Source organism: Hirundo rustica, chromosome 17, assembly GCF_015227805.2.
Source record: "Hirundo rustica isolate bHirRus1 chromosome 17, bHirRus1.pri.v3, whole genome shotgun sequence".
In the NCBI taxonomy this organism is placed as follows: Eukaryota; Metazoa; Chordata; class Aves; order Passeriformes; family Hirundinidae; genus Hirundo; species Hirundo rustica.
Window position 1 is genome coordinate 10,634,410 of NC_053466.1, and position 17,307 is coordinate 10,651,716.

The 17,307-nt window shown below is 51.6% G+C and overlaps 1 protein-coding gene across 1 annotated transcript; it reads left to right on the top strand.

The window, feature by feature from the left end:
* Positions 1-3,520: 3,520 nt before the first annotated feature.
* On the top strand, positions 3,521-16,052 carry MLEC (malectin). Its single transcript, XM_040080511.1, has 5 exons — positions 3,521-3,727; positions 7,034-7,212; positions 8,538-8,714; positions 8,870-8,927; positions 10,091-16,052. Exons 1-5 carry the CDS (start codon positions 3,538-3,540, stop codon positions 10,318-10,320), a joined length of 834 nt encoding a protein of 277 aa, XP_039936445.1. The 5' UTR covers positions 3,521-3,537; the 3' UTR covers positions 10,321-16,052.
* Positions 16,053-17,307: the final 1,255 nt, after the last annotated feature.

Sequence of the window (17,307 nt, forward strand, 5' to 3'; positions counted from 1 at the left end):
ATATTGGAGATGAGGGTGATAAACTGAACAGAGTCCAGAGTCCTGGTACATTATAAATGTGTTTAGGGTCATATTGGGGAGGGGGAGCCATGTGCAGGCTTGTGTCTGCCAAAGGGTGTGCTGGTACACAACTGCTTCACTTACAGTGGAGCCTGTTGAGGAAGGAGCTGCCTGTGCATGTGGAGCAGGACAGCTGTGCTGCTGCCTGTATGCTTCAGGGTGCTGTGCCTGCATGTGGGCACGGGGCACGGCTTGGGGCACACGCCTTGTGCCACAGTCAGCCTGCAGGAGCCCAGTGCATAGTCAGAGGCCACAAGTGTGGTGGCTGCCTCTGCCTGCTCCTTCCCAGACCCTGCCCTGAGCAGTTACATCTTGTGCCCGCAGCATCAGATAGCAGGACAGTCTTTATTTAAAATGGTTACCACATGTTTAGGGGCTGGACTGATCCACAGTGCAGCATCACTGTGGCTGGGCATCTTCCCTGCAAACTACAGCCATTTTCACTTAAGCAGGTCCCTGTGTTTGTCGTGTGGCAGAGCTGTGCCTGTCATCCCAAGAGTACTACTAGGCAAAGGCTGGCTGCAGGACACCTTTGTGTCATTGCCGAGGCAGTCCTGGAACCACAGCTACTTCTAAGGAAAGATGAGACTGCCAAATCATCTGTAGCTCTTTTCTGCCAGGTCTCACCATGATACAGTGAACAGGTCAGGCAGGGCAGGTCTCAAAAGCTTTTTGCCTTTTTTCTTTTTTTTTTTTTTTCTTTTCCCAGCAGAAGCTCTTAAGCTCCTGCTGCTAGCCTGATTTTACTTTCACAACAAACCCCAAATAATCCCAGGGAGTTTTACTATTTTCTTGTGTAGACAGGGGCAGAGATTAAAGATCCAATCTAAATAATCTAATTCCAGAGATAATCCTTTTGCTCTCATCTCCAATTTGGTATCAGTGAGGCTTCCAAAGAGCTCTACATGACAAGGCACAGCTGGTCCCTTGTAGTCCTGTGCCATTTGGGAGGGCTGTGGGGCAGTGGGGCTGGCTCACACAGATTTCTAGATATCTCATTAGCCATGAGGCCTCCTCCTGACCCACACATCTTTGCTGCTCTTTTTGGACATCCCAAATCCTGATCCCATTTTCCAGCAGGAAATGGCTAATATCTAAACATGTGCCCCTTGTTGCTTGTGAACAATCAGGGTGGTAAGTGGACCAGGCAGGACTGATTCAAGACAGTCATTTTGGCAAAGCTGCCAGGGGACGGGGAGAGATCAAGGGATTGAGAAAATGACCCTGAGCCTTTCACTTGTAGGTTACTGGTGTAAATCCAGCCTGCATCAAGGGACTGACTGATGGCTCAGTGGATTAGTAACAGGATGGAGCCTTTGACATCTGGGGCACAAACTGGCATCAAGTTGCTGGTGTGACGACAAGTATTGGTTCGGGGCAGCAGTGTAGGACACCACAGACACAGGCCAAAGAGAATCTGCCATCTTCTGCCAGGGGCTGTGACCAGCCTGTGAGCCAGGGCGAGGGCTCCTCTTGCCCCCAGATGAGCACAGCCACTGTCCCTCCTCATTGCTGCTCACTTAGTCCCTCTTGCTTTGTGATGCACTACGGATTCTTGGGAAATGATCACCCAAGCTAGTTTTTAGAAAATGCTCACCCTGGGGACACCTGGTAATGCTTGAAGTGTTTATGTGCTTCAAAGTTGTGTTCCTGACCCACACATCAGAGTTAAAAGTGTAGGATTAGGGAGGGTCGTTTTTAATCAGCACAAATGAGCTCTAATGAGGCCTCCCTCGGCATCATCAACTGGACAGCATTGTCCTGGCCACGGCTGCTTGCACTCCTTTGGAAACAGAACTTGGGGGACATCCAAGAGGCCACAAACACAGCAGGGATACAGGAGATTAGCCTGGATTTGATCAGATGCTGCCAGGGCCGGGGTCTGTAACGCTGAGATGATTTGCCAGGAATCAGTGTGAGGTGGCTGAGTCTGGAGAGGTGCTAAGCCATACACATTTCATGCTACTGATCTGGATGCAGTTTCCTAAGGCACCCTGTAGTTTAGGAACCCCTTCCTGGCAGCAGTGCTGGTGTGGCAGTGCAGCAGTGCCATATCTGTCCTGGACCAGTTATACCATGAGCCCAAGAACTGATGTCACAGCAACAGGAACATGCTTTGGGATCCACTCCAACCTGGGTGGAGCAGACTGGGGAGCAGGGGGTAGGTGTGCATTCCACCAAACTGTTCACTTCTCTAAGACTATCTGGTTAAGAGCCCACAGGTGCATTACAAAAGCAACAAATGCATTTAATTCTCGGTCTGCAGCACCAAGTCTTTATAAAATTTATAAAAGCAAATGCTTTGTGAAAAACTTGAATTAATAAAACATCACTGGCACTTAAAAGCAGCCACTGCTAATGCAGCTGGTGCCAGGAGCACAGTCCTGAGGCCTGGCCAGTATCTGATGCCTCAAGGAACACCATGATAAGACAGAAGGGCAAACACCAAGTTATTTGTTCCCCCTTTGTGTAGGGAGTGAGTTTCATTCGACCTCCACTTGGGATATCTCACTTCAGCCACCCAAGACCTTGCCAAGGTCCTCCAGAAAACAGACCCAGGATTTTTCATTCTCCAATAAAGCGCAAGCCAGGGATCAGCCTGCCGGCAGTGTCACGATCACCTCCCCGCCTTCCCCTTCATTGGCTTTGCTTCTCAGGCAGATTATCGTGGTGCAAGGTACTTGCACGCCACCGGCCGCTTCGTTCCTTACCGAGCGGGCGGCAGCTACCTATCCCCTTACTCCATGGCAGGGGAGAACCAGTGCGTTCTGCCAAGGCAGCGAGCCGGGCTTGGGAGCTGCTGTTCAGAGCACAGCGGGGCACGGAGCTACCGGGACGTGGCGAGGAGCCGCCGCCGACGGCGGTGGAGCTCCCGCTGCCCCAGCTCCGCTTCCAGTCCTTTCCCCGAGCACACCGGGGCCGCTCCGGTCCGCGCTGCCGCAGCGCCGCCCGTTGCCGCGGCAACCCTCCGTCTGCGCTTCCCGCCGCCGCCCCGCCGTGCTCCGCGTTCCGCCGCGCTGGAGCACCGCGATTGGCGGCGCGGAGGGGCGGGCTCTGCCCACCAGCAGCCGGCGCTCACGCCAGTTCGCCGGGCTGTCCCGGCTCCGGACACGGCGCTGGGGAGCCTCGTCCGTCCCCGCCGCTCCTTCCTGGGGGAGCCGGTTCCACACCCGCTCCGCTCCCTGCGCGGGCCGTACCGGCCCCGAGCGCCCCAGCCCGCAGGGACCCGGCTCCCTGCGCCGCTCCCGCCGCTGTCCCCGCGCCGCTCAGCCCGGCCCGCCCATCGCCGCCGCTCATTGGCCCCCCGCCTTATGAATATGCAAATACAGGCCCTCGGCCGTCTAATGGCAGACGGGCAGGTAATTAATATTCTCGTTTCGGCGCGCGGATTGGCCGGCGCTCGTCCCGCCCCGGCAGCGGGGTAAGCCGCCCCCTGTCGGCGGCAGGAAGGGGCGGGCGCGGCGCCGGGAGCGCGACATGGTGGGCGCTGGTGCGCGCGGGGCGCCGCTGCTGCCGCCCGTGCTGCTGCTGCCGCTGCTGCTGCGGGGCGCGGCGGGCGGCATCGCCGACAGCGTCGTGTGGGCCGTCAACGCGGGCGGCGATGCCCATGTGGACGTGAACGGCATCCACTTCCGCAAGGACCCGCTCGAGGGCCGCGTGGGCCGAGGTGAGGGCGGGGGACGCGCCGCGGCAGGGGGGTTTCGGCGGGACAGCCTGCGGGGTCCCGCTCGGCTCCGCTCCGCTGGGGCTGCGGGGCCCCGCTGTGCCGGCGGGGTCCGGGACCCGCGCGCCCCCGCTGCCGTCCTGCCCGCTGCAGCCCCGGTGGGTCTGTGGCTGTCCCCGCAGGACGGCGGGGGTTCCTCTCCCCCAGCCGCCCGGGGACGACCGTGGCCCAAAGGCAGAGCCAGCGGAACCGCGGCCAGGGTCCTCTCGCACTCCTCCCGCCGGGCCCGGCCGGGGCCGCATCACCCGTCCCCGTGGCGGTGCGGGCCCGGGGCCCCAGAGGCGGCGGGATGAACCCTGAGGGATGGCGTTCCTGTCCTCGGCCTGCGGGGTTGTGTAATGCCGGAGGGGAAGTGGCTCCGCGAGGGTTGGAGTGGGATTTGGGCTGGAGAGGCGGCGGGAGCGGTCAAGCTGCCAGCTCTGCCGCGTGCGCCCGCCGGTCTCTTTTTCTTTCTCGTTTTCCGCTGAAGAGTCCGTGTTCCACAGCGGGATCCGCCAGTTCACAGCCCTGTGCGCAGCGTGCTCGGTGCAGTGGGAACAAGCTTTTCCAGCCCTCTGCAGCCGGATCTGGGTCGCGCACGATGTGAGCTGATGCTTGCAGCATTCTGGTCCCGACAGCGAAGAGCACGGGCTGCTCGCTGGAGCCCCGGCGCTGGGCCCGGCAGGGGGAAGGTGCAGCCGGCACGTATGCTCCATGCCCCAGTCGTGGCTGGGTGTTCAAGGGCAGGGACACGAACAGAAGTAGAGGCAGATGGGAAATCGTCGGCTGCTCTAACTACCAAGTCAGTAGAATCTTCAGCCTGCTATTTAGGACAGGATGGAGAACTAATTGCACTTGGGCTACCTTTCCCTACTTCCCCCAAGACCACCACAGTTCGAATTGTGCACGTTTTTGATATTTGGTGTACCAAAACTTAGTCCATTCACTAATATATTGAAACGCTAGCTGTGCTGAGCTGCTCTGCTGTCAGTTACGGGTGAATGGTGGAATGTGGAGAAGATGAACTCTCTGTTGATTTTTGAGCTTAACCTTTGCTGTTTCCATTTAGGATGGTGAGGATTTTCCTGTGCTATACAGCTGGAACTGCTATTGCTTACCCTGCATGAGTGCCATCCCAAATGGAGAGCCTTTTGGGCACGTGATACAGTGGAGGTCACATTCAAATTCTAATACAGTTTGTCACACCTGTGGAAGCTGCTGCTCCAGTTGCATAGGGTGCCCTGATCGCTGTAGGTCAGCTTTCCTTCACAGACCTCTCACATGTGTGACTTGAATGTCCTTGTGGACTTGAACTCTTTATTTTTGGGTTGAGGAGAAAAAAAGTGTCTTTCAAGCGCATTGTGACATGCACTTCCTTTGTGGAAAGCCCATGGTGTTTCCTCTGAGCAGCAGGCTGTTAAAATAATCCTGCTTCAGCCAGTGGTGCCAGGCACAGCAGAGACTTTACCCCTTTGAGCTCTCAGCTGCCTTTCCCTCAATGGCTTTTTATTGCACTATTGTTCATTTACTCTGGGCTCCTCTCTGTGTTGATAGACATGTAAGGGCTATAGCAGAAATGTATGGCTGACTGGGAGGAAATGACCTGGGGATATTAATTCTGGGCTGTACTGCCTCTGGGCAATTTAAAACCTTCTTTTTTTTTTTTTTTTTTTTTTTTTTTTTTTTTCCCCAAGCCTCTGTTCAGCTGCTGTGCCCTAAAGGACTGACTGTGCTGATGCCAATTACAGAATAGGCAGGTGCCAAACATAGTTGAGTTACAGCTTGGTGTGTACTGCTCGCTCCCAGGGAGCGCTCAGCGTGCTGTAAAATCCATCTTGCTTCCACAGCTCTGTCAACGGAGCTCTGACATGCAGGTGACAGGTCTTCCTCTCCAGTTACCTTCTTGGCTACTAAAGGACTTTCTTCCTGTGCAGGCTTTCCTTTAATAGGAGCTGACTTCTGTGGAGTCCTTGGTTTGCTATCACTGTAATCTAGAGCTGGCCAGAAATACCTGTGTGGGAGGACAGGTTAAACTTTTCACCCTCTGTATTTCTGGTGGTTAGAGTCTTCAGTCTTTATGCCCAAGTTTGAGGGGTATGGAGAAGTGGAAGATTGCCTGAGCAGCTCTGTGTGAAACAGGAGACTAAGAACTGGCATTAATTTCCTCTCACTCATTTGCATTGGCTCTGTCTTTGGCAATGTGTGCTGGGTTAGTAGTTCTTGCTTTGTCTTGGCCAATGCAGTGTCTGTTCCCATGGAAATGGGGGTGGGAGAGGTAAGTGTCAGTGGAGAACTGCATCTGGATCAACTTGTGTCTGAAGTGCCAGTGGGCAGATGGTGTCCACAGTCTTCCTTCCTGCCTCTGCTTCGCTGGGGAATTGTTTGATGTGCAGCTCTGGAGGCATTGCATCAGTTTGCATTTATACAGGAACCCTGATGCAGTCACATACCAAGTGGAGTTAAAGTTTTTGGGAGCTGCTGTAGAGGTGGTGAAACACTTGAAAAGAGGCAAATTTTGTGGTTTCTCTTATTTTGTCCTATTTGGGCATGGTGTTTGGGCCCTTCTCGTGGGCTCTTCAGATGCCTGCAGACAGCACCCATTTCAGCTGGGTGGCTCTGAGAATGTCAGCTGATGGAGCTGCTGGTGCTCTTGAAATGCTTGTATATCTTTTTTGCTTCCTCCATCCCGTCTTCATGCTGACAGGTATTGTAGGGCTGTGGTGAGAAGAAAGGGCTTTGTAAGATGCCTAATGTTTTTCGTCCTGCCATTCCCCAGGTCCTTAGTTGAGGGGGATGAATCTCTAAAACCCAATGCTACTAGCTGCTAACTTTAAATCTGTTGTGTCAATGAGCCAAGTCAGTCCTATGCTAAGCTGTTTTAGTTTTGTACTTGGAGTTTGAAATTTGAAAATACTGTAAAAATATTCTAGGTGTTTTCACTCTTTAAAGCAAGAGCAAATGGCCAAGTCCTTTGGCTTTGTGTAATGTTTTTGAAGCAGGCTTTTCTTTCTCAAATGGTGCAAGTGAGCTTACTGTGTCTTAGACTGCAGCAGGTCTCCAGACCTGTTTTCCTACATTTCTTGGATTTTAGGGCTTTGGCTTCTTATGCTTCTGCTCTGGTAGTGCTGCCACCTGGTTAGAGCAATCAGATGGGTCTGAAGGGTTGTGAGTGCTAATGCTATTTACGGAGTCAAGTGCTTCAAGAATATATAAAGTGTTTCTTCCTCAGAATGTAAGCCTTCCTTTCACTCTTTTGTGCTCAAAACCCAGCTTCTGACTATGGTATGAAACTGCCAATCCTGCGGTCCAACGCAGAAGACCAGATTCTTTACCAGACGGAGCGTTACAATGAGGAAACCTTTGGCTATGAAGTTCCCATCAAAGAGGAGGGTGACTATGTGCTGGTGTTGAAGTTTGCAGAGGTCTATTTTGCACAGTCTCAACAGAAGGTAAGCAATAGCTCCTTGTTTGTCTCTGAAGTGAGTTCCTGGCTAAGAATGCGTGTGTTCTGCTGATCTGTGTGCTGGAGGAAGGAGTAAGACACTGATTGTTAACTTAGGTCCCAACCTCCCCCAGGCTCTGAACCTTTAGAGTTCTCTTTGACATTTAAACTCTACAGTTGGACTGGAAAACTTAATTTCAAAGTGTTCAAACAAATGTGTGCAGCTAAACATAACTAGCAATAGAGTTTTATGACCTGTTTAGGCTGGCTTTGAGAAGTTTTTTTTCTTGAACACTTGCTTCTGACTTGACAGCATAGTTTTGCTGGAGGAAGTATTGCGTAGATCGAAGCAGGGAGGTGGGCTGGGTTAAATAGCCTACTTAAACCAATTTTTACAAATGTAATAAAACTTGATACTGGCTCAGTCTGATCCTGAAAGCAGAGTTAAATTTGGATGCTTTTTGCTTTTTAGAGAATAATCCTTGTCCACTTTTGAAATCCCTCTTGTACAGAAGTGGAAACAGAAGCAAGCAGAACTCAAAGCCCTGTAATAAATTGGGGTAGGAGTGGTTTGTGTTTTAGTCTGGCTTTCCTCTTGATTCCATCAGCTTCTTTAGGGCTGATCTCCTTAAGCACTGTGCTGCCTTCCTGCCAGAGCAGTATTTCAGGGAACAGAACTGGTGGGGCTAGCTTACAGAATGGATGCAAAAAGCAGCCTCAGATTAAACTGAAGGGCTGAGGCATCTTTGGTTCCTCTTCCTTCATGTGGTTCTGCTGGGATTCCCCAGGTGCTGCATGAAGCTTGAGTCATTACAGCCCTGCGGAGGACTTTCACTCTGAATTCACAGATGTGGTTAGCAGTTAAAGATTTTACCTCCTTCAAACCCTGTGTTCTTCACTGGCTTGTTTCCTCTTCTCTCTTCTGCTGCAGGCTGTTAGCTAGAAATGGCTTCATTCCCTAGGGTGTGGTGTGTCAGCCACCCCAGGGTGGTAAGAACACGTCTTCAGGCAGGAGAAAAGTTGTGAAAGAGAAGCATGAATAACCCAGAATAAAACTGTGCTGTCCTCAGGTCTGAACAGCAGATGTAGGGGGTGTTTCAAAAGGAGAAGGTGGATTTTGGGGTATTTGAAAGCAGTGTTAATGCTTTGGTGCCTTTACCTGGCTGCTTTTGGGCTCTGAATCCTTCCCGAAGTGTGGGCCAGGACATGTTACAGTGCTTCCTGGTCCTGCGTGTATGAAAAGCAGAAACCTTTCCTGTCTTGTGTGTTCCCATTTCAACTGTCACGTGCCTGAATCTGCTCTGACTCTCTGTCATTTCTTCCACCCTGAAGGTATTTGATGTTCGCTTGAACGGCCACGTGGTGGTGAAAGACTTGGACATTTTTGACAGAGTTGGACACAGCACAGCTCACGATGAGATCATTCCCATGAGTATCAAAAAGGGAAAACTGAGTGTCCAGGGAGAGGTTTCAACGTTCACAGGAAAGCTCCACATTGAGTTTGTAAAGGTAATAAGCTTTTCAGGGCAGAGCCTTGATCTTCTCTTTCCCCTTCTTACCCAGTCATGGGGTGCAGCTGTGTGCTGGAGGAGGAGAGGTGTTGGTAGGTGGGGAGACCATTCCTCTCAAGCTGCAGCATTCACTGCTGCCTTTGCTTTTTCTAGGGCTACTATGACAATCCGAAAATCTGTGCCCTATACATCCTGCAAGGAACAGTGGAAGGTAAGCACGGTTTCTGAGCCAGAAGGCTCTTCCCTCTTGGAGAGCAGCCTGTTGCTTCTCAGACTATGAGATCATAGCTCTTGCTGAACCACATCTGCCAAAATTGTTTCTCTTTCACTGAGTTCCCACAGAGTGCAGTTGCAGAGTGAAGTAGGTGTGCACCGTTCTCGTTCTTCTCTAAGTCACAAAGCTTGTGTCATTTTGGAGTGAGAGAAATCAATTTGTTTTGGAATTTCCTGTATATGGGGTAGAGGAGAAGGGCACATGTCTGGTCAGTCTCAGCTTATAGTTACAGATAAATACCCTCTGGTCTTGGACATCAGCAGCAACCCTGCAGACAAATAATTTACAGTTATTTTAGCTAGTGCTGAAGTATTTCTTACCTGGAGCTTTGTTTTGCCTTCTCAGCTTGAGGACAAGGCAGTGTTTTTTCCCAGATACCAATTCCTCTGCATAGCTCTGGGGAGTGCTGGAAAGGTCCTTGTTCTTCCATCACTCTCTTTATAAGTCAGCTGGAACTGAAGCCCCTCTAGCTCCTGAACTAGGAGGGTTTAGGATCCCTCTCTGACCAAAGCATCAATTTGTTTTACTATGGGATGGTCAGGTGCTGCTGAAGATTTGGTAAGAGCCTTGTGGCTGAGTGGCACCTGCAGCTCAGGCCCCAGGCTCAGAAGGCTGGATTTGAATGGGGCTTGGCCATGCTGCTCTCACAGCTTTGAGGGGTGCAGTGATGTGGAGTAGGACTGTTTATGGAAAGGGTTGTTCCCATTCCTGTTTGCACCTGCATGTGCTGGTCCTGCAGGCAGCAGGTGCTTGTTCTTGACTAGATCTTACTGAGCAGCTGCAGTATCTGAATGTGTGCTCTAAGTGTGCTTTTGTGCATTAACTTGTCCGTGTGACACGTTGATGGCGTGGAAGGATGTAGTTTTTCTGCAGGCTGGATCCTTGGATGCTCTTATCTTGCAAAGAAAAGAAGTAGTGGTGTGATCCTCTGTGGTGGAAGATATTCCTCTCTTCTGGGGTGTTCTGGCTGTGGTTTCTGTGGGGTCTCAGGTGCCCTCTTGCCGATGTTCGTGTTGGATCGGGGAGAGGGGAAGGAAGTGTCTCGAGTGATCTCCCAATTTACATCCTACCTGCTTGCAACCTTTTGTCTTGTTCAACAGATGTTCCAAAGCTGCAACCACACCCAGGTCTGGAGAAAAAAGAGGAAGATGATGATGAAGATGACTATGATGATGGCTCCAGTGTCAAAAAACAGGCAAATAAGAACCGGGTTCAGTCAGGCCCACGCACACCAAACCCCTATGCCTCGGACAACAGCAGCCTCATGTTTCCCATATTGGTGGCCTTTGGTGTCTTTATTCCTACCCTCTTCTGCCTCTGCCGATTGTGAGAGCAAGCCCCACAGTGCATCAGCCCAGGGGCTGGGAGGGAAGGAGTTGGACCAAATATGGTTGCTTTCAATTTCTCCATATTGTTCATAATTTAAAGGAAAAAAAAAAAAAAAAAAGATGATTCATTTGGAATGAATAGCAATGAATAGCAGGTCCAGGTAAGAGGGAGCTTAACCTTCCCCCTACCAGCAGCAAGGCCCTCGCCTTCCCCTTCGCACCGTGTGCAGCCTCTGATTCTCCCCAGGGCATCCGAGAGTGAACTGAGTCCTGGCTGGGTGTGTTGGGCCACTGAAAGCTGATGCTGCGAGTCCTGGGCCGTGTCCCACACTGAGAGAAAGCCATGTGCTGTGGGATCTCTGCCTTTACTGGGTGGAATACAGTTCCTTAAGCAGGAGAGCAGATCTTAAAGCAAGGCCGGGGTACACATTTTGACCAGGAGTGTGGAAGTGTCGTGGTGCTGTTGGGTGTCAAACGACTGCAGAGGACAGAGCCTGGCTCAGCATCTCCCTGAATGTGTGCAACACGATGTATGGTACTCGCCTGCGTAAAGATACCACGGCTCCAGACCAGCCTCCGTGGAGACAGTCCCCTCCTAAGACTGCAAGCTGCGCCAGGAGCAGAGGGATTTATCTGGCCTGATTTGCTGCACCAGTTGGGAGAGACTTTCCTAGTCTGGCAATTGCAATGTTTGTTCCATCGCAGAGGGATTCTGCTGTAGCCTGCAAGAGGCTGATGTTGTTAGCGTCTGATCAGATGCACTTGTTTTCTGTATTAATTATGGCTTTTGTTTCCTTTAATATCCTTTTATTTTCAAAGGTTTTGTTTTAAGCCCAGCTCCTTGTTTTGCCTTTCCTAGCAAGTGGCCTCTTCTTTGGAAGAAGCTGAGAATCAGGTGAACTAGCGATGAGGTTCAGGACTTGTTCCTTGACCTTCCTAATGGTGAGCTCCCTTCTCCACGACTCTGAACAACCTGTGCCATTGGACAGAGCAGAGCAGATGCTCCCTGTGGTCTGTCATTCCTTCTGTAGGGACCTGCCCTGGCTGTCGCAGTGAGAAGTGGAGCTGGTCGGTGTTTGCAGTGAGTGAGTTTGGCCCTTTGCATATCCAGGCCCTGTAGTGAAGGGGCAGATGTGAAACATTTCAGTCCTGCAGAGCAAGGTGGCTCGTTGCCATCCAAAGATCTGAAAGTGAGCATGCACTGGAGACAAGGTCACCTGCTTCCCCCAGGGATATTTCTGCAAGAGGCTTCTGTTTCCACATGCAGAGCCTGTGCTTGCCTGGCAGAGGCTGAACAGAGCAAAAGCCACTGCTGTGCCTTTGGTCCAGAGCTGCAGGCCTTGAGGAACTGCCTTCTCACAATCTTGGCCTCCAAGATGTTGAGCATTTCTGGTTGACCAGGAAGGAGATGTTCTGTGCTGGAGCAGGATCTGTCCCAGTCAGGGTTGGGTTTTTGTGGATCAGCTTTGTTGCTGCTGAGCTCTGGGCTCGCAGAGCGCTTTACCTCATGCTCTCTGTTGTCCTCAGAAGCGTTCTGTCTTTCCCCAGAGCAGTGGCACTGAGCGGTGACCTCTGTGCTGCTCTACCTCTCTGGGCCTGCATTTTCCTAGTAGTTGTTCCTGGGTTTGGCCTCCTGCAGTGGCTCAGCCTTTCTTTGAGCTGAGCGGGTCAGAAGAATTATCGAGTTTCTGGTAAGGGAACTGGAGGAGCAGCCTTTTCTGTTCTGCTGGGCCCAGACAGCTGAAGCCTTCGCTTCCTCTTAACCCTCAAGCTGTGATAGGAGCTGTCAGCTCAGAGACTCCAGAGGGGAAGCTGGGGGAGGTGACAAAACGCTGCTCTCTGCAGTGGTGCCACTGAACCTTGCCTTTCTGATCACATCACTGCTACAGGCCTGACCCTAATTCTGTATCTGTGAGCTGAAAAACAAGCAGAACCTTAATTATTTTCTCTCCACCTGCACAAGGGGTAGTTTGGGACAGAAAGAAGAGAGTCCCTGCCCCAGTTAAAGGAAAATACAGGCTTTAGAGAGAGCAGATCTTGAAGAACAAACCTTAGGATGTAAGGTTGTAAGCTTGAAGTTGTCTGCTTCAGCTTCTAGCTACTGTTAAAATCCTAATACTTACAAAAGTATTATAAAATATGAGCTCTGATTTGTTCAGTGACAGTGCCTGCAGGGATTCTCCAGCGTTTTTGGGATTGCTGAAACTGGATCGAGGAGAAATTTAGATCTTTATCAATTTTGAGAACCATGAACTGTGCTGATTTGTTAAGCAAAGAACCTGGAGTTGAAAGCAGGCGTCTCTCTGAGGAGCTGCTCTCCTCCAGGCCTTTTAGGGTGCATTTTATTTGAGCATCCTTGAAGCAAGGAATCATTTGGCTTCTTGCATCTCACCCAGTAATCTCAGCACCTTGCCTACCATGGGAGAAAAGGGTGTGTGTTTAGATGTGCAGAAGTTGGAGACAAATCTTTTAGGATAGTTTATCCTGGCCTCTCCTAGCAGCCAGGGCACCCATTTGGTGCCATCAGCTGCCCCAAGGCAGAGCTGTACAGGGTGTGATCTAGTTTGTTCCAGTTGCTCAGTTCAAATGAATTTGTCTTATTTGAATAAGAATAGGGGGGGAGAAAAGTTCATCCTTCATGACTTCAGTTTGGTTGTTTTGACTCTGGTTTTATGCATCTTTCTCACTACAAAGCTGATTTCTGGGTGGTTCCAGTCCTATGAGCAGTTTCCTTCCTGGTCCGCCCCTTGTGACAGGTTTGCTTTGGAAGGAGCCTTCAAACAAAATATGTGGGAGCACTGAGGATGGTGGGGGATGGCCAGTCAGCACCTTGCTGGGAATGGAGTGCTCCAACTCCCCTGGTCATCTCTGTCTAGTATCTGCAAGCCAGACTCAGGGGTGTAATGAGGTACCTGGTCCTGACCAGGGAAAGAAAAAGTTTGGGCTGGCTGTAGCTTTCCAGGATGGGTGTTTGAGGGAATATCCAAGACATCGTTTAGCTGAGACAGGTCAGACACAAACCTGTTTGTGTTGATTCCTCTGCCAGCAGCAGCAGTGGAGTGCAGCAGTGTGGGGAGCTGGGTCAGAATAGACCCTGGCTTGATTCATGTTGTGTAGAGAGGGGCAGATATGGCAATTTAAATACAGCTTCCACTTAATAAAGGGAAAATCACTGTCTATGATGTTTCAGGCCTGGATCCAGCCTCAGCATAGTGGTTTCAAAGCTTATTTTAATTGTCCCATCAGCCCCTCCTTTAAGCCAGGCTATTGAAGTCTTCTGTGTGTGTGGCTAAACATCTCTGACCCTTTTGAGTGTCCCAGGTGGCAGTGAACAGAAAGCCAAATGAATTCCCTTCTCTTTTTGGTGCCTTTGTCTCAGGCTTTGAATAAAAGTCTATTTGAAGGAGCTTCTTTTTTTTTAAGGAGCTTCTGAGCTTTTGCTTTTTCTTCAAGGGACAGGCATTCCCTGCCCTTGAGATCAGGTGGGGACTGTCTCACTGTCCCCAGATGCCAGCTCTGGAGGTCACAGAAGAGGTCACAGCTGAAGTCGAGAACTGTGAGCAAGTATCTTTATTTTCAGCCCTTAAAGTCGATGGAAGAAAAGTCTAGCAGGGGATAGAAGAACTGGAAGAGCTCCTTCAGGTCTGGTTTCCAGAAATCTCCCGAAGGCAGGATGGAGAACTTCCAGACAGTCTGGTGCCTGGGCGTCTGTGCAGTTCAGAGCTGAGTGAGTCACGCTGGGTCCTGGTAGCTGTATGGCACTTACAGCTTCTGGGTGCAGAGTGGGGCTAGGGGGGTCCTGCACTCCAAATTTACTTGCTGAGGGCTTGCTCTGTGCTGCTTAGGTCTGAACAGAGCAGGGACCTGTGCCTTGTCCCTTGTCCTTGAAGTTGAAATGGGATTGCAACAGCCAGGGAAGTGTCTTGCTACAGGAACTCTGGGCTGAACAAGCCTGTTGCTGATAGAAAACAGCAGGAGAGAGAGGGCCATGAGAGCAGCTTCAGCCCTTGATGTGAGACAGATTCTGAGCAGCTGCAAAGTACCAAGTGTTTCAGGCTCTGTTTGGTGCTCAGATGTGGGAGAGATCCGTCTGCTGCTTGCACGTATGGTGGGGAGGGAAATATCCTTGCTGAGAATCCAAGGGAAATGGGAACTGGGCCAGCACTGAGCTAATTTACCTACTGGCACTTCTGCATCTCCACAACAAATGCCAAAGCCTAATACAATTCAAGGATGCTATTTTAACGTCGGCCTGGTTCCACCAGTCTGTCTCCACCGGCTGGTCCCAGATAGGCTCACACGAGTGTTCTCAACGGCACAAACACACCAGGCTGGAGCTGTGAAGGCTCAGAAACGTGATCACATGGATGGGCCTCCTGTGCTGCACCCCTGCTTCGTGCTGCCCAGCGGGTCTGGGGCACATGCATTCACCTTGGATCCAAATGGATTTGACCCAGGAGTATTGTAGCATTGAAAGGTGCTGGGATGGATGGGAGAGGTGAAAGCAGGTCCATGTCTTCCGGGACTCTGGCTTGCTCAGAGTTTATTGCTGTATATTAAATACTATTTTTGGAGATTGAGGGGAAGATGAGGGTGGGGAGGGATGTGACGATGCTGTCCCCAGTCTGATTGGTGGGATGCTACTGCAGGTTATTGATAGGTTTTGATTTTTTTTTCCCCCCAAAAAGTGCTTTATTTAAAAAATGTATCAACAGAACAAGTGCTTTCCACCCTCCTAGAAACTGTGCTGCCTGATGAAAAAATGTGAATAATCTTTTGCAAACATCAAAGATTTCTGCTAAAGAGTTTGTGTGATGGAGATTTGAAGGCACGGGGCAAAGTACAGCTTGAACCAGTTTAGCTGGGAAGAGTGAATCCAGGAAATGGAAGATCTCTGCCCTGGAGTTGTTCCCAGTCACACGTGCTGGGGATGTGCTCTCCTGTGCTACCATGGCTGTTCTGTCACACTGGCAGTTCCAGAGCTGGTGTTCTGGAGCGAAGCAGTGGCTGGAAACTGGCTGACAAGTGGGGGCTTGAAATTTGTGTGGTTTCCTCGGGGGCTTTGTGCATTCAGGGCTTTCCCACTTGAGAAGCAGCTGGGTTGGTAAAGCAGCCCTGGAGCCTGTGATGAAAGCAGAGGCAGGATCTGTGCTCCAAGCCAGGAGGCAGCAGCCAGGACTGCAAGAGCTGGTGGTGGTGTTTGGTCCCTGTTGGGGTAGCAGCAGTGTCAGAGTTGGCACATGGTCCCAGTGCCCCATGGTGCCTGGCTGTGGATGTGTGGAAGTGACCTGTGCCACTGGCGTTAAGGACACATCACAGACTGTTAAAGCTGCAGGTCTAAGTTGTCTGTGAAGGCTGAAGGCAGTGTGGGGAGAAATCTCCATCTGTACGTGTCACCAGTACAAAGGGTTTTTGAGGAGGATTTTTTAATTTTACTGCCCATTGCTTTGTGTTATAACAACTTGCAGTGACATTTTTTAGTTTGTTTTGCAGCAAGCTTGGGCCCTAGGTGAAAAGCACAGATACCTATTTCTGATTGCATCGGCTTTGCAGGGACTAGTTTGGGGGGAGATGGGCATGGGGGTGGGTTATTTTATTTTTGGTACACGGTAGCAGTTTTATTTTTTAATTTTCCCAGGATGTTTGGTTGAGGGAATGTTCTGAAATCTGCTGTCTGGCAGTTTGACCAGCAGTGTGCTAAAGGAAAATAAACAGAATTATATTGTCGCTTGGATGAGATGGTCCCTCTTTTCTGGTGGTGGGGGCAGAGGAGCCCCCTCTGAGGAGGCTGAGCCTGGCTGGCTGCTGGGTAACATTGTGCTGCTGCCTCTGGTACGGCCCTGGTGATCTTTTGCCCGTTTTTTGAGATTAAGTGCAAATCGAATGGTACAACATCCTCTTAAAAGTGTTGATGTGCTTGTTGCTTCCTGCCCAGAGCCGGAGCACCAGAGATGTAATCTGCCTTCTGGGGCTTTGCAAGCTGCCCCGCTTTCAGCTTGAAGCCGTGTCAGAGGCGGATGGGGCTGGAGCTGGAGCAGAGAGAAAGCAGCAGCCTTGTGCTCTAGGTGCCTGCTCCTGGGGACGAGGGACCCTGGTCCCATGCAGAGAAGGTGCTGTTCCAGAAGGCCTGGGTCTGTCATTCTTTAGGGCACAGGATGGAGGCACCAAGCCCATGCAGCGAGGAGGATTTAGGAGCGCTGGTGTGGGCAGATTTTTTTGAAATAACATTTGGCTGGCAGTAGCAGGAGTGTGCTACAGCAAGCATCACAAACCACTGCTCAAAGTCTGCTTCAAGTCATCTTGAGCATGTTCAGTGTTGGAGTCCAACAAGAGGGTGCAGATGATAATTGTTCTTGCCCCGGCTCCCCAGAGGGCTGGAGGTGACTTGGCAGCCCTTGCGTGCCTACTGCGGGCGGGTGGGCTGCCCCTCTTTGGGAAGAAACACATTCTTTCCTCCCCGTGTTGCTCCTGTGAGTCCCTCCGAGTGGGACCTCCGCAGTTCCTCCCACCGCTGTCTGCCGCTGCCACCGCGCTGTGCGGTCATGGAGCTGACTGACCCACGGGCAGCAGCTGGCGGCAGGAGCGTGCTGTGCCCTCCATGGCATCCTCTCGCTGACGCTGCTGCTCTCCGAAAAGTGTTTGCCACCGTCCCCTGAACAGAGCAAGGCTCTGGGGGGATACCTTGCTCTCTGTGTCACCGGCTGCGCTGCGGGGTCAGGCCGTGCCTTCAGAACCAGGAGCCCAGGTTGCCGGCGAAGGGCGACCACCGGCTCCTCGGGCAGTGCGGCCGGCAGCGGGCCGGGGGCAGCGGGAGTGGGGCCGGTTTTGTTTGTTCCTTGTGTTGTTTTCCCTCGGGTAACTCGGCTTTCGCAGCCGGCCCGTCCCGCTGCCTCCCCGGGGGGAGCGGCTGCCACGCCGGCGCTGCCCGTGCGGGGTCTCGGGTCACCCATCCGGGCGCGACCGGGGCGGGCTCGGCTGAGCTTCGGGCG

What these genes read in the sequence shown, in the direction of transcription:
- MLEC (XM_040080511.1), top strand. Translation starts at nt 3,538, where the DNA reads ATGGTGGGCGCTGGTGCGCGCGGGGCGCCGCTGCTGCCGCCCGTGCTG. An exon ending in CGAGGGCCGCGTGGGCCGAG is followed by an intron (nt 3,728 to 7,033) that starts GTGAGGGCGGGG and finishes CTCAAAACCCAG; the next exon opens with CTTCTGACTATGGTATGAAA. An exon ending in CCTGCAAGGAACAGTGGAAG is followed by an intron (nt 8,928 to 10,090) that starts GTAAGCACGGTT and finishes CTTGTTCAACAG; the next exon opens with ATGTTCCAAAGCTGCAACCA.